The sequence below is a fragment of the Puma concolor genome, chromosome D4 (genome assembly GCF_028749965.1).
Source record: "Puma concolor isolate L17-30 chromosome D4, mPumCon1.1.hap2, whole genome shotgun sequence".
In the NCBI taxonomy this organism is placed as follows: Eukaryota; Metazoa; Chordata; class Mammalia; order Carnivora; family Felidae; genus Puma; species Puma concolor.
The window spans coordinates 71,839,809-71,866,096 of record NC_141679.1 but is presented as its reverse complement, the minus strand read 5'-3'; the positions used below and the strand labels follow the sequence as shown (position 1 = coordinate 71,866,096).

Here is a 26,288-nt window from a genome sequence, read left to right as displayed (position 1 = left end):
CACATCTCTTGCCTAAATAGAATTCGGTTTCATCTCGAGCATAAACACCTTCAACTTTAAGAACTGTGTGCTCCCAGCAAAAATGGCCTTGGACCACAGCCTTCCAGACATGTTTGTCATTTTAGGAGTCCTGTTCCCAGCAGGCCTCTGCAGGCTCCAAAATGGCCTGATTAATTAGTAATTTTAAAAAAAGTTAATACCCAGTGTTCATGAGAGTACAATAAGATATATACTTTTAGCCCTAATAAAGTATTTGACTTTAATTCAAATATAAAGTAATATAAATATAGAAATATAAAGTAATTCGACAATAGTCTAATGAGTTTGAAAAGTTAATACTATTTTGCTTAAGAGAAGAGATTTTCAATGGATGAAAGAAATAAGAGAACAAGATGATTGCATGAAAGTTATTTATAATTATTAAAAAACTGGATTCAACTTAAATATCAAACATTAAACCAATTTGGTTTAGCTTACAGTAAATTTTATTTTCTTCTTTATATGATTCTGAGTCATTAGCTATTTTAGAAAGAATAAACAAGGTTAAAGATAATTTTAAAATCCCCAGTGGCCTCTCCTAAAAGTGTTTGCCCACCAAGTTTTCATTATAAAACTTAGGATGATCTCACATTTCTCGTCTAGACAGTAGACACCTTAAGACAATTAAGAAGACAGAATTTTCAACCCAAAAGACTTTGTATTCTGTACTCAGCCAGGTCATATTTACGTGTGAGCGTGTGTGTGTGTGTGTGTGTGTGTGTGTGTGTGTGTGTGTGTGTGACATATATTATTTCTTAATACATAATAATAACTTTGCTGATGCATCCTCTTTTGGACACAGTCTTTTGAGGCTTTTCGTTTTTGTTTTTTGATAGACTTGTCCTGATCCATCAGTAATCTCCTCTCTAGCCTGAGCAGGTGCTTCTATTTGCAACATGGCGTCCCGCCGCGAGTGTGCCATTTGCTCCTTTGGCACCACACAGTTACTCGAATTTAGTTGAGTCCAAATACGCTGCACTTCAGCCAAATGAGCTACCCAATGGCAGGGAGATTGACAGGCTCCTAATTCGTTTACGACAGATTCAGTTGTGCAGCATCCAAGGCAGTTAAAAGTCTCCTTATCTAATTCATTAATGAAAATCGGAAGGATCTCGGCTCTCTGGTAGAAGCGTCGTTCTTTGTATGCATGCCCACGTCCTTGTCTTGTAGTTATGACAATATTGGCTCGGCATGGGGAAAGAGAACTGGTTCTCTTCTAGGGCGGTGGATCCCTGTGCTCGAAATTTGAACAGAACTCTTTGTAGGAACATTTTCCTTATTCAGACCATATCCATAAAGTTGAGGAGGAACATGATGTTGTAATAATAAAGAACCTTTCTCTGGGAGCCCAGACATTTGCTTGGTGCCCTTCATAGATAGAGCAGAACCGGGGTGGCACTGTCATCTACCTGAATGGGCACCCTTGGGGTGGTGTAGCACACAGCCTGAATGCAGCTGATGTAGCTACCGTACCACTATATTCTTTAAAGGAATTCGTTAACCTTTAAAGATGAGTTGTGCAAGGAAAAGAGGCTCTTAACAATTATCACAGTTTTAAAAAATTAATCTTAGATTATGTGTAAGAAGGAAGTTTATAAAATATTTGTTACTGTATAACGGATGTTATTTATTCTAGCTAAAATAGTCATCTAACAGTTTAATATTGTGGATAAGATAGAGTAGAGAGAATGGAGGCTCCCTTATATTTTACAAATTCCAAACTGGCTGATGTTTTAATTAGCATCAATCAAAGGATTCCTCTGTCAGCCGAGCAGAAGACTAATGTTAGCACAACATGATAATTTCAAGAATCACACTGCCAGTAATAGTAGCTGATAGCTGCCAAGATGTTTCTGAAAAGAGAAAGTGGTTATTTTAACAACTAAAAGAGCAATTAAGAAATAATATTTGGTACATTTCCAGGAAGGAAACATTTCATGAAAAAAAAAAAGAACATACCTGGCCCTTTACCACCACTTGTGAAACTTGTTCAAACCATGGTTTTATTTAGTATTTTCAACTTTTGCTTGGTTTTAGATGAGGAGTTTTCCCCCTTGGGTATCAAAGAAGTTGATTACACCTCTCCCACTAGAATTGTGCAATGCCTTTAAATAGTTCTCCTAAAGTCTGTTTTCCATTATCATTATGAATTTCACAATACATTTCCAAATGTACTTTTGGATATTTTTATCCAAAACACTGTTCTCCAATGTTATAAACTCTTGATTACTCAAAACAGTTTGGAGAGTAATATTGTTAAGATTGCTTCCTTTTTATGTAATATTATTTTAAAAATAAATTGTAGAATCTGTAAACCAAATCTGATTGCTCCTATGGAAGATTTCTTTAACTTACTTTCTAGTATTATTTCTATTTCTAGAATCATCAAATGTTAGCATTGAAAAGGTCAGGGCCATCATCAGTTGTAACTTCTGTAGTTTGTAGGAAAAGAGAAGAAAGTCACTTGCCGGTGACCCTGTCCCTTGTCAGCAGAAGAGCCAAGGTTGCATGCAACTCGGTGGTCTTGACCCCAAGGTCAATGCCTTCACATCACCTGATTGTTATTCTCTTTGACTTTAGTCCTCCTTCCGCACTAACCTGCCCTGCACCTTCCAACACAGCTGTTTGCCCTTGCCCTTCTTTGATTGAGTGACTTGGTCAGGCGATGCAATGGCTAATGGCTAGGTCAGATAATTGGAAGACTCTGAACATACAAGGGCATGTTCATATTACTGAAAGAGACAACTGCATATTTTACATACAGTGTGACATGTGCCAGAGCAGAGGTAAGCATGATGTACTCTGGGGGCACAGAAACGAAGGCAATGGAATCTGTCTGAAAAAGTCAGAGGAGCTGTGAAGAACGAGTTAGTCATGAAGGGTGCTGGCGCTTCACTCAGACAAAGGAGAGCTTATGCAAAGGCAAAGCTAACTGGAAGATAAAAGAGGTAATATTTGCCAAGCACCGAGCACCCACCAGGCACAACAAATCTATAAAAGATGGATAATTATCTGTTGAGAAAGTTAAGAGTTGGAGACCTTATTCTAAAATTTACTGAATGCTAACTACACGCCAGGCATTTACTCACATTATTTCTGCTAATCCTAACAACAAAATTTATAAGGGACATACTACTAATGTTATGCACAAAGAAACCAAGTCTCAGAAAAATTAAGTAATTGCTCAAACTCCCAAGTCCAGTAAATTGAGATGGAGGAGGTATGCAAGACTAGGCTCTCCTTGATTCTGAAGCAGGTTCCAACCAGGATGTGAAATTGCACTGATCCCTTGTAGGAGACAGACAGAAATGTTACAGACAGATCAAAGATCTGTGAAGATCAGAGTGAAGAGAGAAGGCCTTACCCTGTCGGTGCAGTTTTTAGGTAGAAAGTGATTTGATCACATTTCTATTTTAGAAAGCTCTTCAGGCACAGCATTCATGGTGGAATGAAGAGAAGAAATGGAGGCCAAGAGACCAGTAAAGAGCTGTGTAAAAACCCAGATGAGAGATAATGAGTTCAGATCTAAGATAAGGCAATGCTGATGGAGGGAGGGGGGAAACGCAGAGGATTTTGGAAAGAGAAATATCTGAAAAACATGGTTTCCATTTGGATATTGGAGAAGATAGAGGGAGAAGGAGGAACCAAAGTGATCTCCGACGTCAGAGAACCAGCAACCTTATGAAATACAGCATTTGAGACAATGACTTTCTTTTACATATAATTTTTATTTACTTTTAATTCTTTTTGCACAGGTAATACCTATTCAGTGTAGCAAAACTGGAAAATACTAGATCAACAAAAATAAACCTGAAAGTCTCGTAATTCTACCATGAATATATACCATGTATACATAACCTTAAAGATCATATCCTTGAAGTTCCCTATATGTATTTATTAACCCAAAAGGCTCATATAAAACATAGTGTTTGAAACCTGCATTTTTTACACTCAGCTACATAATTTGAATGATTTTCCATGTCAAGACTTGTATTTTTATGGCTACTATACCATTGGATGGAATTGTCATAAGAATTTAACAAATCCCCCATCTCTTGACGTTTGTGTTATTGCCACTGCTGAGTGTGTAAATGGTTAACAACAATTATACATATGTTTTTACTCATCTTTACTTGGAACGTATTCTCAGAAATCAAGTGATTTATCAAAAGGAGGGTTCCACTTGAGGGTTTTGGCGTCTGCCCCCAGGTTGTCCTACAGAGTAGGAGAGAATGTTTGTTCACATGCTTACTGGCAAATGACTGTCAACATCCTTTAAAAATTTTGCCAAATTAAAATGTAGCCATCACTATGTATTTCTTTATTATGAGTGAGGTTAAACTGTTTATCCTGTGATTTTTGGTTATTTTCATTTCTCCTGTAGGAAATTTCTAGTTCTTGTTCTTTGTCAACTTTTCAATTGGAGTATTCATTTTTTTTCATGCATTGGATAAAGCTCTTTATGTATTAAGTTTCTATTTCTTCTTAAAGTAGTAATTTATAGGTTTTTGAAGTATTTAGTGTATCTTTGTACATCCAATGATTTTTGACCTGTAGGTCTGGCTTATTTTAGGTGTGTATCTTATCAACAGGGTTAAATTAGTCCATGAATATTATTTATGATAGCTGATGTGTTTGGGTTTTCTTCTGTCATGTTAGTTTATGCTATTTTGTTTTTCATTCTTTCTGTTATTTTTTTTAATTTTCCTAGGGTTTTTCTATCTGTATTCTTTGGCGTTTTTTTTTTCCCTCTTCCACTGATTTGGAGGTTATACAGTCTTTTTCTGTTCATAGTTCCTTGCTTTTTTCAGGTACAAATTTGATCCTCTGTTTTTCTTTCGGCTTTATCATATCAATGTACCTAAAAAGAAATGAGAACCCCCCCTTGTTCCTCTTTCCACTCATCTCCCAATTTCTCTCATATTTTAAACCTTTCTTCTTTATATTATGCAGATTATTTTCTTCTTTAGATCATATGTCTTTCTTTTTTAAAAGAAGTTTATTGGGGCGCCTGGGTGGCGCAGTCGGTTAAGCGTCCGACTTCAGCCAGGTCACGATCTCGCGGTCCGTGAGTTCGAGCCCCGCGTCGGGCTCTGGGCTGATGGCTCAGAGCCTGGAGCCTGTTTCCGATTCTGTGTCTCCCTCTCTCTCTGCCCCTCCCCCGTTCATGCTCTGTCTCTCTCTGTCCCAAAAATAAATAAAAAACGTTGAAAAAAAAAATTAAAAAAAAAAAAAAGAAGTTTATTTATTTTGAGAGAGAGAGAGAGAGAGGAGGAGGGGCAGAGAGAGAGGGAGAGAGAGAATCCCAAGCAGGCTCTGCACTGTCAGCTCAGAGCCCAGTGTGGGGCTCAATCCCGTGAACCATGTTCTGAGACACTTTTCAAAGTGATTCAAAGTACAAAATGTACACTACGTGAATACACACATATTCCAGACTTTGTGCCTCTAAATACAGCCCATAAAGGTATGGCTTCATGACTTAAAAAACTAAAGGTACTAAAATGAGATTCTGCTTCTTAGCTGGAAAACCACAGGATCTATAGATCAAGAGTCAAACACTTAACTGACTGAGCCACCTAGGCACCCCAGATCATCTATCTTTCTTTTTAAAAAGATAGATATTTTTAAATAGATAGATTTTAAATAGATTTTTTTCATTTTTGCAATTTTAGCAAGATATTTAGTGATTTACTGTATGTTTTACTAGTTTCTTAATCTCAAGCTGTTTGCTAAATACCATTTTTCCCTTGCTTGAGTTTTTAATTTTGATTTCTTTTCAGTCACTGAAATGTGTCTTTATTTCCAGAAGCTATGCATATCCTGGAATGTCTTTCTCTTCCTCATATTTACCAATAGCTTGCCTAGATATAGAATTCGGGGCTGATAATATTTTTTCCACATAGCTATGTATCTTATTTCCATTATTTCTCCTGCCTTTTGTTTTTGCACAGGAGAAATGGAATATCAGTTTGATTTTGCATTTATAAATGCTTGCTTTTCTTTCCTAGATGCTTGCTATACTTTTCTTTTATCCTGGGTGTCAATCACTTTTTGTTAATTTCACCTGAAACTTGAGGGGTTTGTTTTTTTTGCACTAAATCTTCAAGTAAGGAATATATTCTCGTGTTAGTATCACAACTAGTACTTTTCCTAGGTGTACTTAGTTCTGTTGTTATGGAATTTTATGGCTTCTTTTTACTGTCTCAAAGAAGTTTAATTTTGCTGTTACAGTTTGTATTTTCTTCTCCATCTCAGTGTTCGTCTTAATCATTTTCTCCTACAGCTGCTGACTTCTGTTTAAAGGAGACCATGTTCAGGGTGCCTGAATTGTTCAGTCGGTTGAGCATCTCACTCTTGATTTTGGCTTAGGTCATGATCCCAGGGTCATGGGATCAAGCCCCACGTCAGGCTCTGTGCTGAGTGTGGAGCCTGCTTAGGATTCTTTGCTTCTCCCTTTGGCTCTCTCTCCTGCTTGCACTGTCTTTCTCTCCCTCTCTCTTAAATAAAATTTTAAAATAATAATAATAAAAAAATAAAGGAGACCATGTTGTCTTGCATCTTCTTGAAGACTGGTGCAAATATTTACTGAACTTTTCCTAGAAAGAAATACTCAGTAATATGAATAATTCAATAATAATTCGACATTTAATACTGTGATGCTTTGATTGCAATGTTCTCTTTCTGCTGAGCTATTTTTCATAAGTCACATATCATTATAACTATTTTTATAATGTTTCTCTCAGTCTTAAATACTGTCACAGATCTAGCCAGTCCTAGAATTTTCTACTAAATATCACGGGGAAATGTTACCTTCTGTTTATAAATATAATCAAGAATTTCAGAAGCATGGTTATTTTTTTCTAATAATTACATTATGTTGTGAATCTTGTCTCTTTTATATTTTTAGCCTATTCTAGTGGTTAAAACAAGGACTACAGCATCCAAGAGACCTGGTTTTAAGACACAGCAAGTGTAGGGGTAAAGAATCTGGACTCTGGATACAAACTATCCAGGTTCAAATCTCAGCTTTGCCACTTACTGTGTAACTTTGGCAAGTTATTTAACCTCTTACTCTCTTGGTTTTCTCACCTATAAAAGGAAATTAATAATATTAGTTACTTCATAGGTCTTTAAGGAGATAGAAAAACTTAATATTTATAAAATATGTAGAACAGTCCCTGGGACATAGTAAGTACCATATAAATATTTACTTTAAAATTCTAGCTCTACCCTTCCTCTCAATTTTGTTGTAAACCATATATATATATATTTTTTTAAATAAATAAGCCAGACCTTATCTTCTCAGAAACAGAGCTTAAACAAATGACAACAGGAAGGGTAAAGGAATGTGCTACCATTTAGAAATATGTGACTTGCTAATTAAGAACAAGATAAATGTAACTTTGATTTTTTTGTCATAAAAATGTAGCAAACCAATGTTAACTACTAAAGAAAAAATTCTAGCTGTATTACCTCCTCAGGAACTTCACTCAAGTCAGCAAATCTCTCTAAGCCTCCATTGTCTCATCTTTAAGGTGGCAAAAATTAAATGCACATATTAATAACACTATCAATACTATTGACTAATACTTTGTAGACTGAGATGATTTATATAAAATAGTATCACAAGTATATATTACTTGTTTCTACTATTTTTAAAATTATTTTTTTAATGTGCTGTCAGCACAGAGCCTGATGCAGGCTCAAACCCACGAACCCACAAACGCGCGAGATGGTGACCTGAGCCGAAGTCAGAAGCTTAACCACTGAGCCACCCAGCCGACGCCTTTTGGCAATTTCCTTACTCAATTTTGAGTTATTTTGTAGTAGATGTGTAACTCCAGAGAGTAAGTCACAGATTCAAAGTGACATTGTCAGTAAAGAGCATGTGTGTGTGTGTGTGTGTGTGTGTGTGTGTGTGTGAGAGAGAGAGAGAGAGAGAGAGAGAGAATGAATGAGATTTTCTGAGCCAGGGACAGCAGGGTCTTAATAATTCTTTTTTCTTCCAAGGGCCTATTTCCCATCAGTTGGATTATTTCCCTCTTTTACTTTCTTCTATCCTTAGACAAGTGCTTTGAACAGAAACAATGGGCTCCTTGGTTTTTGCGTATTTGGCTCTTCTCCTCTGCTGGCAGACGATCCCAGAGTGTAGTAGGGGAGGTGGGGCTGCACAGGTGGGGGTAGGAGAATACGGAGTCAACAGTATTTATTAAGAATTTTTATATGTCCTGTGTCACTGATTCCTTTTAGTCCCTTAACATGCGTCGTTGTTTTGGTTTTTCCCACAAATAAGCCCAGGCATCTCATGCTGGGTTGTGTTGTAATCGTAACTAACTGTGGGACTGAAGAGGCCACATCCTAACCTGTAAATAACAAACTACATTATTCTTTAAAAAAAGAATCTCTGCTTCTGTCCTTGCTTGAATTATACTATTATTTGTATGGAAAGCTATTATTGGGATTTTTTTCTGCCTACTTAGTCTCAAAAATGTTAACTATCACTTACCATCAATTAATATAAAATGGACTTCCCCAGCTTGCCCGTCAGGGACATACAAACCAGAAGGTTCTCCAGGAGGAATCAGCACTTGCCTTCCATGTCCTGATGAAAATCACACCTCTCCACCTGGAAGTACGTCCCTGGAAGACTGTGTCTGCAAGGAGGGATATCGGGCATCCGGCCAGACCTGTGAAGGTAAGCCTCCCACATTTGGCAAATGGGAAATACAAAAGCTGATCTCTTAAGAAAAATGATGCTGATATTTCCATCCAGTTTATTTTAAATGATCTCTAATAATTCTTTCTCTAATCTTATTTGGGGGAAGTTCTTTTTTTTTCTTTTAATTATAACCATAGGCACCAAGGTGGCTATATTTTTTAAAAATATTTTTTAATATTTGTTTTATTTTCTATTTTTGAGAGAGAGAGAGAGAGAGAGAGAGACAGCATGAGCGGAGGAGAGGCAGACACACACACACGCGTGCGCGTGCGCACGCGGAGAATCCGAAGCAGGCTCCAGGCTCTGAGCTGTCAGCACAGAGCCTGACATGGGGCCCAAACTCACGAACCATGAGATTATAACCTGAGCTGAAGTCAGACACTCTACTGACAGAGCCACCCAGGTGCCCCCCTTTGCTTTTACTAAGTAGCATTTCTTATTAATGCATACACCCATATCTTGCTCCAGAGAAAATAGATCTGAGACCCCAATAACTATGAAACCAGAAAGATTTAGTACTTGAAAAAGATCTAAATATGAATCTAACAGCCACAAATTTAACAAAAAATGTAACAAATGAGCTAGTTTGGGCTCTGGTGATATTTATATCCATTTAAGAGAATGTGTTTATGAGTAAAGTGTCTTGATGTTATTCATATCAAAAATTAAAACTGTGTAATTAGCCTGTAACGTGTACAAGAGGCTGTGGCTCTTGGGATTTGTAGCAAACACGCTTTGTTGAATTTATTCTTTGTTTTATGCCACCTTAATTAAGGAGGAAAAGAGGGGCGCCTGGGAGGCTCAGTCGGTTAAGCGTCCAACTTCAGCTCAGGTCATGATCTCATAGTTCATGAGTTCAAGCCCCGCATTGGGTTCTGTGTTGACAGCTCAGAGCTTGGAGCCTGCTTCGGATTCTGTGTCTCCCTCTCTCTCTCTCTCTGCCCTCCGCCTCTAATGCTCTGTCCCTGTCTCTCTCTCAAAAATAAATAAATATTAAATAAAAGAAGGAAAATAGGTTATGACCTGTGAAGATCAAGAACTAGAAAATTTCATATCCACATAGATGTCAAAATAAAACATTTTTAGGGCTTAAAATATATTTAGTCTGTTGAAAAAATTGGAAGTAAATACATACCTAATAGGAGTGAGATGTAAGGGTTCTTCTTTCAAATATGCACTTAGAAATTGAGATGCAGTAAATTGGAATGATGTGGGTAATTTAGCTGTGTGTGTAAAATGTCCTCTTAAACAAACACAGGAAAGGAGGCCGTTTCATAGGCAAAAGGCTAATTTTGCTTTTTTATTTTCTTTCTGTAAATGTTAGTTGTCCACTGCCCTGCCCTGAGGCCTCCCGAAAACGGTTACTTTATCCAGAACACTTGCAACAACCACTTCAATGCAGCCTGTGGGGTCCGATGTAACCCTGGATTTGACCTCGTGGGAAGCAGCATCCTTCTGTGTCTACCCAATGGTTTGTGGTCCGGTTCAGAGAGCTCCTGCAGAGGTATGCAAACTGCCAGTTCACATTGTTTATTGATTGCCTTGCTTGATTTCCTTGACTTAACCTTTAATGGACCAGTGAAGTTCTTTGTTTCTTTTGATTTCATAGACCACAGACCACAGAAAGAGAAAAAAATTATAGGGACATTGGAAGTCAGAACTACTAAGTTCAATTGACCACATCATCGTAAACTATGCCCTCTATGTTTCTTTTATGAACAGACAGAGAGCAAAGAAAGGGCCTTCCTGGGAAGGAAATGGACAGGTTACCCCAAACCTCAGATTTCAAGCAGCCAAAATAGGGTGCCAAGGAGAGGGTTAGAATGAGGGCTTTGAGGACTCATGTGATTGGAGGACTCAGGGAGCCACATGAGGGTCCGGCAGTGGGAGCAGTGAGCCAACTTGTATGTCTCCAGCCTTTGCTTGGAATAGACAGTGTGCTGTAGAGAGTGGGGATTTGCCAAAGTGAGATCACAGAGTCTAGTCAGGCCAACAGAAATGGGGACTGCACCTCGAGTAGAAGCAGAGGCTCCCACATCACACAGAGAAAAGACAAATATTATGGTAGCTTAGTTCACCTCCACTCTCGCCATCTGTAGGATCTCCTTTCCTTCTTCTTACAACTATGACACACAACTTCCTAAGGTTTCACAAGTAGGGTTGGAAGAGACGGCTATCTAAGAAAAGAGGGGAACAAGCCAAAGGCCTTGAGAATCCCTCCTTTTCAAGCTTCTGAATACAGTATGCACCCGCTACCTAGAGTTGCCAGATGATATACAGGGGACACCCAGCGAGACGAGAATTTTAGATAAGCAACAACTTTTAGTGTAAGTGAGTCCCATGCAAGATGTGGGATTTACTTATACTAAAAATGAGGTGTTGATTTTCCAAAACTCAAATTTAACTGGATCTCCTCATTTGTTTGTTTGCTTTGCTAAATCTGGCAACCTCACCCCCCACCACATCCCCCAGGCATCCTTTGGCAATACACTTTGCTGAGGATTTGACTGCTCCAGGACCCCACATCACACAGCTCACTGGAGTACGGTAAGGAGTTTTCTCTTGGCTCTTGCACTCATCAGGGAAGCCCACCTACTCAGACTCAGGTCGTTTGTGAGCCACAGGAGACAACCACTGTGGTTATCACCTACCGGTTTTTACCATCTGCAAGTATGAGTCTGCTTAACTCAGGTCCCAACCCGTCCTCTTCTGTGTACCTACAAAAAAAGAAGAGGCACGCCTGTGCTGAGGTGGCTCAGTTCAGCCTCCAACCTCGGCTCAGGTCATGATCTCGCGGTTCATGAGTTCGAGCCCCACGTCAGGCTCCGTGCTGACAGCTTGGAGCCTAGAGCCTGCTTCGGATTCTGTGTCTCCCTCTCTGTCTCTGCCCCTGCCCTGCTTGTGCTCTCTCCCTGTCTCTCAAATAATAATAATAATAATAATAATAATAATAAACATTTTAAAAATAAGAAATCAGCAAAATTGAACAAGAGAGTCCTGAAAGAAAAGGGAAACAAATGGAATCACTGAGATTCTAAGGCAATTACAGTGCTTAAATAAGGCCAGGATTCCAAGAAATAGGAGATCTCTGAAAACAAAAGGATTTCTTAAGAGGAAATAAAAGTTTGCAGACGCAATGAATAGATGTAGTTAAAAGCCAAATTAATAAGTTACAAAATCAACTCAAGAAACACTTCTGAAAGGGGTGCCTGGGTGGCTCAGTTGGTTAAGCCTCCGACTTCAGCTCGGGTCATGATCTCACAGTTTACGTGTTTGAGCCCCGCGTCGGGCTCTGTGCTGACAGCTCAGAGCCTGGAGCCTGCTTCAGATCGTGTGTCTCCCTCTCTTTCTGCCGCTCCCCTGCTTGTTCGTTCTCTCTCTCTCTCTCTCTCTCTCTCTCAAAAATAAAACATTAAAACTTTTAAAAAAAGAAACTCTTCTGAAAGGAAAGCAGAGTTTCAAAGATTAAAAAAATATAAAATGATAACGTGACATGCGAATAGTCCCGGGAAATAGACTCTTTTCATATTTGGAACCTAGAGAGAGAGTGGAATGAAAGAGAACATAGCCCCAAGCGGAAATCTTGAAAATATGTGCAACGAACATCTTTGATATTCAGTTTAAGATCACTTAATGAGTGCTAGAAAAAAAATTACTGAAAACAGATCCATGTCTGGAAAGAATCGTAGTGAAATTTGTGAATGTGTTGGAAAAATAGAAAATTGTGCCTGTTTCACAGTTAGAAATAAATAATATTACCTACAGAGGAAAGAGAATCAGACTTGAGCCTCTTATTAGCCATTCTAAATATGAGAAGATAAGGGTATGTTGCCAGGAGTCTGAGAGAAAAGAATCAGACCCTAGATTTCTGAGCTCAGATCAGCTACTGTTTTATGTGGGAAGGCCAAGGAAAGACATTTCCAGTCATGCAGTCTCAAATGGTAAAAAAGCCACGTCCCATGCCTGAAAAAGTTAATCGCAGAAAGCCTCTTAGATATATTCCTATAAAGTCAACAGTTATCAGCTCTGTGTAAAATCACTACCCCTTCTTCCAAATACGTCATGGCAGAGGGTGGAAAACATTACATTTTAACTTTTCCACTTGCCGGTCTTCCCAAGAAGAGTGAGAAAAGCAGGTAGACGACGCCTTCAGGGTAAGGTCCAACCCCTGCCTCTTTACCCTCCACAGTCTACGCCCTGAGCCTCAAATCCTACACTAAAGCCATAAGAAATGGCCATGTCCTCTCGGGAAGCCATCCTTTGACAAGTTGTTACCACAGCTTTGCGTGCCTGATGGCCCTGAATTTGCTCTTTGTCTCTCTATATAAACCCTCTGCTGTCATCAGACTTCTCAGCCTGGATGGGATGACCTCAACTTCTGTACGTGTGTCCACGCATCCGTTCTCCCCTCATTCTAGAGCCTGTGCTCTGTGTGTCAGGCTCAGTCAAGGAGGCACAGTGACCACGAGTGTCATGGGATGAGGGATCTATTTTAGGAATTGGACCTTATGCAATTTTGGAAGGAGCTGAAGGCAAACTGAAGATCTAGAAGAGAAGTTGGAGCATCGGAGGTATTTCTACCAACTCAGTCTATGAGACCAAGCCTGCCCTGCTGCTGGGGTGGGACTGAAAAGGAGAAATGCGTTGAGAGGTCTTAGAGAAGCTTTCCATGGTTCCACAGCCAAGAGCCTGGCAGCAAGCTTGGGGCTTCCTCAGGCCAACACAGTCAACAATTGGGACATGGAATAGAGGCAAGCAAAGACAAGCTGGGATCCGTGGGACATGTCTACATTTGTCCAACACCGTGTCTGGCTACAGTGGCCCAGGCTGCTTTCCAAAATCCAGGGCACGTTCTTCTTCTGACCAACCCTAGCCTGGCCTTATAGTAAGGGGAGTCTGACAGCTTGTTTCCCAGCTTAACCAACTCGATATAATACAAACCAACACACTTAACTTTTATTAATCAGCTTGTCTGTCGCCTCTGCTAGACTGAGTTCTTTATGAGCACAGAATGTATCTTTTCTTCTCAGCCCTTAGTTATACCTCTGGTGAATGATCAAGAACTTGATCAATAGATGTATTGGTAAGTCCATTGATAAATAGATATACTGATGGTCGGACTGCGTCACTTCCTATTATGCATTCACATTGTTAAAGAGCATTCTTGTTCTTATTTATGTGATTTCAGTTGATATTCCAATGTAAACAAAACAATGTTAATCAAAGATTAAAAGATCCCTTTAGTTTCATTCCCAAAGCTACACATAACTTACTAGTGTACAAAGCTGTCCCGAATGAAGATATCTACTCCCTTCCTCTGGCGCATCATTTGTGACTTTAATTACTTGAGATATTGCTCTTTGAAAATATATACCATATTTCATTAATTATAAAACACTTTCCCCCATATTTTAACGTCTCTAAAAACTCAGATGTACCTTAAAGTCAGTGGCATGAAATCCTTTCATAGATATTACTGTTTCTTTATTAGTGGCACATAAAATAACGGTGTGCCTCACAAATGGGGCATCTGGCATTCAATGAAATATGACAGCTGCATTGGGATTCACTTCTGTTTCAGGGCGGATAACTGGAGAAAGTTGTATTTTACATTTCCAGGTGAAATCTAATGGTACGAACAGAATCGTTTTAGTTATGTCATCTCTTTCTTGCAAATCTTCCTGAAATCGAGACAGAAATGAAAGAGCAGTTTCAAATGTAAAGCCTTGGGGCGCCTGGGTGGCGCAGTCGGTTAAGCGTCCGACTTCAGCCAGGTCACGATCTCGCGGTCCGTGAGTTCGAGCCCCACGTCAGGCTCTGGGCTGATGGCTCGGAGCCTGGAGCCTGTTTCCGATTCTGTGTCTCTCTCTCTGCCCCTCCCCTGTTCATGCTCTGTCTCTCTCTGTCCCAAAAATAAATAAAAAACGTTGAAAAAAAAATTAAAAAAAAATGTAAAGCCTTTTACAAATTTCATTTTGCATCATTAATGTTTTATAGTGTTAAGTAATGCTTAATAGGCTTGAGCCTTCTTCCTCCTCTGTACTCATCATAAAGCATTTATACTTTTTGTTCAGTTTTCTCTGAATTATACATTTATTTCTAAACTAGGAAGGGTTTTTTTTTTGTGGTTTCCTAATGATAACTAAGCCACAACATCACAGTAAATTAAATTTTGCAATAGCAGGTTTCCTCAGAAAATGGCTCACACAACAATAAGAATCCTACACTTAATATCAGATTTATTTTATTTTCAGTATAGATGCTATCACAATTTGGGTTTGACAGGAATTATTTATATGGATGGAAATCTAATTAGTCTTTAAAATCAGAACCAGAGCAGGTCTCATAGTGTCTACTTCTTAGTAGACTGTATTCTTGAACGATTGCTATTTTCTAAAAAGACCAAATGAGCATTTAAAGTTGCTTTGACATGAATGTGAATCAAGAAACGTTTATTGCACAATTTGTCAGCTTGTTGAAATAAAAAAAATTTTTATTGAAACTAATAAATGAACATGTTCCTATTAAGAATGATAATAAATGGTCATTCCTGGTTGAAAAGGAGTATAAAATGTTTAAGGGCTAACTAGGAATCCTTGCATATGCTTTGTTTTCTCAGAGGAGCAATCAAAGTTTATTGAAAGCAACATTTGAGAAGCAATATAATTTGTATGTGTATGAAATACCAACTCTAATTTACTATCAGTACTCTTGAGAGATGTTGCGAATCCATTTCATTTTGAGTGGGAAAGCTGGAGTGATTTCATCAGTGCTTTAAATCTAAAAGCAGTTGTTTAAAATATGGCTTTCCAGATTTTATACATTTTGATCATAGGGATTTATCTTACCTTTTAATTCCACGTGGCACTTGGCATTGTGTTACATATGGTGGTCACACTGAGTAAAAACCAAACTGTGGAAGGCAAAATATTTCTATGCCCTTGATGCACTCAGCAATGATTCTACTTACATGATGGGCACATTCAATAAAAACCAAGATGTGGAAGGCAAAATGTGTCTACTCATTTGTCATTAGTAGTTGATTTCGGTCCAAGCCATCTCAGGGACTGAAAGGCAAAGGCTTATGGTTTAACTTCTAATTTGATTTTTGTCTTTTCTCTAAGAATGATCAATCCTAAATGTATGTTTAATGCACCCAATATTTATGCTCTGCCGACTAATATCATTTGAATGGGTTCCTTCAGAATAGATCCTGCCAAGCGGTGACGTCAGTTGGATATGCACTGAATGTTTTGCCCCAACTTCATTTCCTATTATTATAAAGTTAAGCTTTCATCATAAATATGTGCTTGATATGAAAAACTGCAAAATACAGAAATGTGGAAGAAAGAAAAATGCATCCTACCCAGAGTCCTCCAAAACATTCTGAGTCCCAAATGATTTTGTTCAAGAATATTTAGAGATTGTTATGTTGTCTTCAGGCCTTTAGTGTTGCAGAAGTGCTATTGTTGATAGTAGAACTTTGTTCTTCTGTAGGGGTTATTTTTTTGTGCTATTCCTGATGCTTGTAGGATTTTATCTGTGAGCACATGAGTTTATGTGACCATCCTTTGGCATATCTAGCAGAAATGCACCCTCTTTTCCTCTCTGTATTTCTGTTTATGACAGGGATGTCCATGCTGTCTGACAGGACAAATTTCCACAGGGCTGGACAGCCTCCCCGGTCCCTCTTTCTTCCCCTTTCCCTTCTTCCTACCTTACCTTCTCCTCCCTATTTTTCAGCTTCCTCTCCCTCCTCTACACTGTCCTTCATACCCCCTTTCCCTTTTCTGTCCTCCCCTCCTTCTCTTCCCTTTCTTCTCTCTTCTTATTCTCCCATTTCCTTTCTCCTTTTCCCCTTGCCCTCCTTCCCCTGATTGGAAATCTGAAGGGAGTGGGTTTAAGCTAGAACTGGAGAAAAAGAAGTAGGGAGAGTATAAATTCTTTAGAGATGATTTTATCTACAGAACACACAACATATTGTAGAGCCCAGTAGGGTACAGAAACTGATGGAGTTGAAGCCCTTCAGCGAGTGATCCAAGAAGACAGGACGTTGTTGTCAGAGGGTGGGATGTTAGCTTGGTGATGGCAAGGTCTAGAGGATAAGGCAATGAAATAGGTGAAGGATTTGGTTACTGCAGGAAAGGAGGTGAAGAATATGACCCCACAATACTGGAATGATCATCTACCCAGACAATGAAATCATCAATGTGTGTGTGTGTGTGTGTGTGTGTGTGTGTGTGTGTGTGTGTCTGAGAGAGAGAGACAGAGACAGAATAAAATCTTGGAAGAATGAGAAGTGGCCCGGAGGTCAGCAGACAGTTGGGGGGAGAAAGATGTTGAATATTTAATATGACACTTTGACACTTCGTGGGAGCCAGAAGGTTTTACAGAGAAGGGAGGAGGAAGAGAGAATAATCTGGGAAGGCATGAGGAACAAAGAGGACATCTTTTTCTCCAGGCCTTGTCTATAAGAGACCATTGGATTCTGATTAAGATAAGAAAGTGAGAGAAACGTTCACAAGTGAAGTTTAGGTTATGAGGGGATTTATTGAAGACTGATTGTGTATTCCAGAGGGGAGGTGCCAGAGTTTGTGAGTTAGATTTGGATTAGACGTATATGAGGATGACCCTGATAGATGAGGGATAACTTTGGAGCCTTGGGCTTCCTATGAGATTGTCAGGAACAGAAATATAGGGCATCATGGGATTAATTGAGAGAGACCCTAAAACACATTATGGGATTTTGGTGGGCTGGGCAGCGAGGAAAATCTTGCCAGGAGAGCTCAGAGCACAGATTCCATTTGGGGACCTATAGAGGCAGAATCAGCATGCGTACTCTCTCGTAGCTTCTCTGATGTAGTGTTGAAGCCATCAAGTTAGAATTTGCAGTACTAGGAAAAGGCATATGTCTCTGGACACCCCGTGGGACTTCTGCTGGTGGTGTTGAGGCTGACTGAGGCACAGGGGCATTTCCAGCATTGAGGGGTTAGTAAATACCCCTTGGCTACTCTCTCAGGGTGGTTTTGAAGTTGGTAGAAAAAAGGATCATGTCACCAGTTGTACCTGCTCACTTCTGAGCCCAGGGAAATGTGATCCTAAGTCACATGCTCTTCCTCTGAGCAGGGCTGGAGCACACACAAATCCCATGAGCTGAAAGAGGGGAGAAACCTTTCCCTAGGAAAGTAGCAAAGGAGGAGTGAATGGATGCTGGGCACAGGAAATTAGGAATTGTGTACAGCTGCTGCTATTTCAAAGACCCAAATAACAATGTCTTAAAGCAATTAAGAGTTTACTTTTCTCTCATCTAAAAGAAGACGAGAAGCTGGTATGATAGCTCCATTATCATCAGAGACCCAGGCTTCTTTAATTTTTTTTTTGCTGTACCCTCTTAGTACTTGATAGTTATTCTATAGTAGTATCCCGTACTTAGACGATAATATGCTGGGGTACCATCCCTCATGTCCGTATTTCAGGACAACAAAGGAGGAAGAGGGGAAGGCAAAAAGTACTCTCTCAATTGAAAGGGTCTCCATTAAAAAGCTTTTCCAGACATCCCGCACAACTGCAGCTTATATTTCATTGGCTGTCAATCATAGTGATGGAGGTGGGCAGTTGTTACCTTCTAACTGTGCATATTTGGTGCTGAATAGAACTGGGAAGAATGTTATCGGGTGCACAACTGGCACTCTTTGCCAAAGCAGCAAAACACACAAACAAAACAACATTAGCGCGTAAGTCAAGATTAGCATCATGAAGTAGAGTTTGCAGCAAGTGTCTTGGAAGAAAGGAGTGAAAAAGCCAAAAGGAGCAGAGTTACAGTCAAGGAGTAGGATACTGAAATTGAAGATTACAGAGGCTGGGGTCATTAAAAGCCCAGGATGTACCCATGAGATCTGAGAATTGAGTTAATCGTGAACCTGAATCCCTGTCCTGGAAAAGACGTCCTCTTTTTGTTGGAATGTAGCCTGGAGAAGCTCAGCAGAGGCCCAGCTGAAGGTTGAAGATCCTTCCCTTTGTCAGCCACCTCCAATCTACAGGTATCATCGTCCATCTAGGACCAGACTCTTTAGACAGGTTAAGTTTCCCACTTATGGGCAGGAGGTTGAGTGCCGGGATCTTACTAGGGCAATGCATTTGATGAAACACATGCCTTCAGTTGTCCCATACTAACTCAAAACATAATGATGTGCTATTTACTATTTGCCATTTTAAGAAAAGGTATTTTCTTGCTTGCAATGTGTAGGCATTGTTAGACTTCCTATTTTTGTCTTTATTTAGTAAAATGTGACCCAATGTTTTTCATTTTATATAGTACGAACATGCCCCCATCTTCGCCAACCCAAACATGGCCGCATCAGCTGTTCTACCAAGGAAATGTCCTACAAGACAGTGTGTTTGGTTACCTGTGATGAAGGGTACAGACTAGAAGGAAGTGCTAAGCTTACTTGTCAAGCTAACACCCAGTGGGATGGTCTAGAACCTCGGTGTGTGGGTAAGTCATGGAAGGCATGGTGCGTTTGGTGATTTATTTCTCTTGCTCTCTGATTTCTCCTTTCTTCTGTGAAGGCCTAGAACTTCTGTGAAGTTGATTCATAATGAATATAAATCCACATCCATGTATACAGATGCGCGGAGACACAGGTATACAGGTACATAAACGAATGTGCAGTTTTATTCCTCTCCACTGATAAAAAGACACCAGAATCCCATTATCCGAGTCACTGAAGTTTACAGCTTGAAATGGTGATGATGTTTTTTTTAACTGGGGCCAATTTGGATGGATTTTTTTTTTTTTTTTATTTTTTATTTTTTATTTTTGGGACAGAGAGAGACAGAGCATGAATGGGGGAGGGGCAGAGAGAGAGGGAGACACAGAATCGGAAACAGGCTCCAGGCTCTGAGCCATCAGCCCAGAGCCCGACGCGGGGCTCGAACTCACGGACCGCGAGATCGTGACCTGGCTGAAGTCGGACGCTTAACCGACTGCGCCACCCAGGCGCCCCTTGGATGGATTTTTTAAAGACCAAATTCTGTGTGATTCCCTTGCTTTGTTAAACGGAAGTTACTTTTACCTTGTTGATAAAAGGACAAAATTATGAACCAGTGAACCTTAGGATAGACCATAATATTCTATTTCATCAGAAGATTTTTTTGCCTTGTCCTTCTCAAAGAGTTGTGACATCTCACTACTGAAATCAGGTCCAGAATGAATAAATTCAGGAATCTTTCCAGTTTGCTGCTCCTTATACACTGTAAATACAAATGATAACGATAATGATGATGGTGATGAGAATCCTTATAAAATGTCAGATGTAGTATACAGAGCTTGGCAGGTAGATAATTAAATAAGCAACTTCCAAAAAAGGAAAAAGAAGAACTATATGTAAGGAATAAATTGAAATATGCCAGGACCCAAGATGGGAAAACTAGGTACTATGAATCTGTCATTTCCTTCCAAATTGATTTACAGGTTTGTTCTAGTATAATCTAGTACTCGATCCGTGGTTGATGAAGGTATTACCAGGAAGGTTGTTGAGCTTACAGGGTATGGGGGGATTCACTTAACAGTCCAAAAGTTGACCCTCACTGTTTAAGCTAAGAAAAACTGACATTATCAAACTGAGAAGAGATTAATCTCTCCTGGATGGGCAAGTGAAATTCACTCTTAAGCAAAAATTCAATTCATTAGCAATGAGATGCCTACTATTATGGATATTGTAAGACTTAGGCCTGGAATACATTGTATTTCCCTGTAGACAGAAGCTGCAAGGACACCCAAGTCAAGAATACACTTAGTTTGTATGAAACCCAGACAAAGGGAGATAGCCCTTCAGATATTCCACAGAATTAAATGAGGTAAAAATGATGGGTCTTCCATCATAGAGAGGTGCCTTTACGATGGCACAATAAATGTCAATGAACTTCTTTAGTTGGGATATTGTCTCCTTACACTAGATTTTCTATGTAAGTACTAATGTTTACTCCCAAGAATCACCTCTTACCCTGCTTCCATGGCTGATCAACTCCTCTTCTGAGGGACCCAATCTTTTTTTAAAAATAGTAATACTGGGGTGCCTGGGTGGCTCAGTCACTTAAGCATCAGACTCTGCATTTCCGCTTAGGTTATGATCTTAGGGTTGGTGAGGTCAAGCTCAGAGTTGGGCTCTGCACTGACAGCACAGAGCCTGCCTGGGATTCAGTCTCTCCCTCTCTCTCTCTGCCCCTCCCTGACTTGTGTGCTCTCTCTCTCTCTCTCTCAAAAGTAAATAAAATAAAACTTAAAAAAAAATAATGCATCTAATAAGGTTTTCCTATTCTCAGTTCTTTTAAAAATCATTGTGTGCATTTCTGTAATGATTTAAAGCATATGCAAATCTTGGTGATTTATGTAACCATCGAAGGGAGATTGCATCCCTTTTTACAGTTTATTGGAGAACCACTCACTGTAGCCTCCAAATTCTGACAACAACCATAATTACTATGATAATTCTGATTTTTAAAAAATTGATATAAATGAATAGGATGTGTGTTGAAGAATAGACAGGTACAAAACAAAAATTTTGAACATGAGGTAAAATGAGGGAGAACTTATTCTCACCATCATAAAACAGATTGTGCACCTACAGTAATTAAAATAGCACATTAATGGTGCAAGGATGCACAGAACAATGGAGCTACACATGACTAAATATGGTACAGAAACAAACATTAGTTTATAGAAGAATATAGCACTTGGTAAAGGAAATTTCAGAAATCAATGGGGAAAAAGTTTATCTAAAAATTAGTCTTGACTCTCACTACACACCCACAAAAAAAAATCACTAAATTAAGTTAATTAGTTAAATTGGGCAAGTTAAGGGGTGAAATGTAAGAAAAGGTACAGATTTTTATGAAGGGGAACTTTCTAAGAATAAAAGACAATCTGAATTTTTAATGGGGAAGAATTTCCTAAGAATAAAAGGAAAAAAGAATAGATTTGAATACATAAATATTTAAATACATAAAGATTTAAATATTAAACAGTAACTCTTCAAATGAATTCTTTACATCACTAAAAGGCAAACAGTGAAAAAGAAAGGTTACTTGAAACCCACACAACCACGTCAATGTTATTAATGATTGTCCTTAACATTTTCTAAAGTATGAAACTAGACAAAAACACAAAAGTGTATAGACTCCAATACCAAGAGTCATAAAGGAAGTGAATTAAATGGATAAAGGAGAAATTTAAAAATACAATTTTTAGGGGCGCCTGGGTGGCTCAGTCGGTTAAGCGTCCGACTTCAGCTCAGGTCACGATCTCGCAGTCCGTGAGTTCGAGCCCCGCGTCGGGCTCTGGGCTGACGGCTCAGAGCCTGGAGCCTGCTTCCAATTCTGTGTCTCCCTCTCTCTCTGCCCCTGCCCCGTTCATGCTCTGTCTCTCTCTGTCTCAAAACTAAATAAAACGTTTAAAAAATTTTTTATTTAAATTAAAAAAAAATACAATTTTTAGAAAATAAAAAACGAGTAATTTCTAAAACCAGAGTTACGAGATATGGGCTAAATTACACACTGATGTAATTTTATAGTTATAAATCCTTTCATTGTTAATCAGGGAAGTGGAAACAATTAAACATTAAATTCAAAAGTTAGGAAAAGAAAGATTGCAACGGAAGTTGAAAGAAATACATACTAATGTTTGAGTAAAGGAAAATGAGCTGTAAAGGGAGGTGGGATGCCATAGAGTGAGTAAGAGGGAAATCTTTGAATAAAATAATGGATTTTTAAAGTATAAGTAAGAAAAATGCAAAAGTAAAATTATTGTAAGAAGCTCTAACAAAGAATATAAGAGGCCAGAGGTTTTTCAAGGAATAATAAAACATCATACATAAATATGTGCACATAAAATAAAAATCGTTGATATTTTATGTATGATTTTCTATGAAAATGAAAGTTTTTAAATGAATCAGGAAAAAGTAGAAATGCAAGTGTATAATTTGTCATAAGTGGAAAATGTTATCAGAGTTTTAATTCTCCAAAAATGATTGAGGGACGAATGAAACTCTTCCAGACTTTTCAGAAACAGTAACTCTATACTGTATAATTTGGCCCAAGTAATGGGAAGCTAAACAGGTTATATTGACAAATAAAATAAGGTTATTTTGTTGGCAACCCGATAGCTATTACCAAAAAACAGATAATAAACTATGACAGCAAATATGCTACCAATCAATATCTGAAAGAATAGCCTGTCAAACAAGTAGGGTTTATCCCAGGAATGCAGAAGGGCTTAAAATAAGATATAATCTATCAACGTAATAAATTACTTCACCATAACAAATAGGAAAAATTCACATGGCTGCTTGGTAGAAGATAAAAATGCCATTCATCATCGTTTAAATCACATTTTCAATACAATTCTGAGGAACTCTTGTTGATAACTGACATAATAAAAAAGATGTCCTTAAACCCCCAGCCACTTATGGAACAATATAGGCAGTCTTATTAAATCTGGGAAGAGAAAAGGGTGCTGGCTCAGAATCATCCATTGTTTAGTATTGTTCTCAAAGCTGGAGCACTTGTAATAAATCTTAAGATTAGAGCTTTGGGCATTTAAAACCATCATCATTTGTAGATTACATGTCTTAAAATTGAATGAATCTACTAAGAGAGTTGAGAGTTCACTAAAGTCATAAGAATACCAAATAAAGAACTTTTCCGTATACAGTGATAAGCAGAATATATAGTGAAAAATCACATTCAAAAGATTTGTGGAAAATATAAAATATGTAAGAATAATCTTAAACAGCAGTGCATGGAACCTGTGTCGCACAAACTAGAAAATGTTACTGAGAAGCAAAAAACATACCTTAATATTTTAATAAAATTGTATAAAAATGAAAGTTCTCTCTAAATATATGTATAGGTAAAAGCCAATCTCATTTAATATCCCAACAAAGCTTTTCTTTTTGACCCTCTTTTGGAATTAGGAAGTGATTCTAGAGCTTATCTGGAAGAATATGTAGGCAAGAATCACGAAAATAAGATTGAAAAGGGAAGAGTAATAAAGAATAGTAAAGAGAAAGTAGCTCCTACAGGGTTTTAAAATATATACTGAAAATACAAAAATGAAGAGTTTTGCAAGTACTGCCATATAGATCAAGATGATTGAATAGATCCTGAAACTTACGAGTTTCATGTATTACTAAAGAAGCATCACAGGTCAGTTGCAAAGAAAAGATTTATTCAATTTATAATATAGAAAAATTGGCTGGCTCTTTGGGAAAAACAAATGAAACAAAATGAATTTCTCATATGTCTTTAATTCATACCAGACACTGACATTAATTCTTCATAGATATTAAAATATAAAGAAAAAAATAAAACCGTAAAAATTAGAAGACAGTATAGTTAAAATAGGTGAGCGTTAGCCAATTTCAGGACTTAAGTATAAAAGCAGCAGACATAAAATCAGCAGATTAGACTATATAAATAATTAAAGACATATTTACCCCAAATACCGTAAGCAAACAATAAAAAAGAGAATATTAATAGGGAACAAAATCTTAAACAATTATCACAGCCAAAAGAATAATTTTCTTAATTTATGAAGAGCCATCCATAAATAAGGGATGTTGAACCCCACGTAGTCATTACATTTGAACTGCAAATTTGGCTCTGTGTTTCCTCTTCATCACAGCCGAACAGCAAGGCTGGGCAGTCATTTGGCACATACTGTGCGAAAATAAAAGGAAGAAACTAATTTCTCAGGAACAATTGCATTTGCCGGCACAGACGGTTAAAAGAAATTTCAGGGAGGAGGCCTGGTGGTGAAGTGTTTAGGGGTACAGAGAGTCTGCCACTTAGCTGCGGGGTGACCTCAAGAATGTAGACTGTGGGTAACTTCCCCATAGTTGTGCCTTGGGACTCTTGTTTGTAAATGGGAATGGTAACAATACCCCTTAGTGCATAGGATTGAATGAGTCGATGCTTGTAAAGCACTTAGAACAATGACCAGCACATAGTATATACATGTTAGCGATTATTACATGGGAGATGCAAACTAAAGATGTTAGGACTGCTGCCGGGAGAATCATTCCTACAACAAATAAATGTGCATATGGGCAGGCACACACACACACACACACACACACACACACACACCCTACATTAAGTCTTAGTCTTGGTTTTCCATTTTGTTTGCATTCTGCCCCCTTCATTTGTTATTCTTCATTGATTCCAAAGATAACATTAAGGGTCAGGGCCCCGATTATGACACAGTGATTGGAGGGAGGGAATAAAAACTTTTCTCATAATGTGCCCACTTAAATAGAGATGGAACCAATAAAAACTCATAAAATGGAGACTGCTGAATATTTTGCTTAATCCATGAACGCGGAACTCTGTTTACTCTTTCATACTTCAGAACCTTAAATGTTCCACAAACTGAAAGTGATAACAGTCACAGTTGGCATTAATTAAAATATAAGTTTTTCAAGGTGTTGATGCACTGGCAAAATAACATGAGATAACCAGAGAGAGAACAGCTTAGCGTTGTTTATAATCTATCATAGGTTCAGTGTCATCAACAGATACCGTTTAGTGACTTACATCAGTTCCAAGGCAGCACAATTGTATTTTTCTTGAAATTTGTGGAAATGCAAGTAACACTCTTTCATTTCCCTACAATAGAACGCCACTGCCCGACGTTTCAGAAGCCCAAAGGTGTCATCATCTTCCCGGCCAGCTGTGGCAAGCAGCCTGCCAGACTTGGGACGATTTGTCAACTGAGTTGCCGCAGAGGATTCATTTTATCAGGCGTCAGAGAAGAAGTGAGATGTACTACCTCTGGAAAGTGGAGTGCCAGAGTTCAGACAGCTGTTTGTAAAGGTAGGTCCCCTACATCCATCGGGCTGAAAACCAGATTCCTATATAACAATATATTGGTACAGTGTGGGGCTGTGCCTTGTTGCAGCTTTTGCTGCAAACCCATGATACAGTGGTGGGTATTATCCTAATATGATCTGTGAGGGTTTCTGTTTCAAAATGATGGATTTACAGAATCCGATTATAATATGCCAGGCAATGACAGAAGAAATAGAAAAATAAGGATAATTTTCAAGCTGGAAATCAGGTAAGTTTTCCACCAGGAGATGGAGATCTTTGAGGAATTTTAATGGCCCATGTAATGCAGGACTAAATCAGTTTAAAGAGGCATGAGTTAAAAAAAATAAAAAATTAAAGAGACATGAGCATCCCATTACTTTCATAGAATATTGCCATCTGACTGGCAGCAAGAATAGCCTGCTACATAAAAGGGGGTTTTAAAAACAAGAAAGAGTTCTTAGAAGTAAAAACATCATAAATATTTCTAAGAGAAGGATAAATAAAGTGGAGTGGATATTGTTGAAAACAGTATTAGCGATTTGAAGAACCAAACTGAGAGTTCCCTCAGAACGGAGAAATAATACACAACGAACTTGAATATCCCAATGGATCAAACTAAAAAGATGGAAGTTAAGAGATACCAGTGATAGATTTTTAAAAA

The 26,288-nt window shown here is 38.5% G+C and overlaps 1 protein-coding gene across 2 annotated transcripts in view; it reads left to right on the top strand.

The window, feature by feature from the left end:
• SVEP1 (sushi, von Willebrand factor type A, EGF and pentraxin domain containing 1) overlaps positions 1 to 26,288 on the top strand; it is a 205,435-nt gene that overhangs the window by 50,364 nt on the left and 128,783 nt on the right. For both annotated transcript variants that reach the window (XM_086683694.1, XM_086683693.1), the window contains exons 4-7: positions 8,576 to 8,734; positions 10,083 to 10,262; positions 19,074 to 19,253; positions 25,433 to 25,630. In XM_086683694.1, the coding sequence (XP_086539820.1) occupies positions 8,576 to 8,734; positions 10,083 to 10,262; positions 19,074 to 19,253; positions 25,433 to 25,630 (717 nt within the window). The remainder of the gene's footprint in view (positions 1 to 8,575; positions 8,735 to 10,082; positions 10,263 to 19,073; positions 19,254 to 25,432; positions 25,631 to 26,288) is intronic.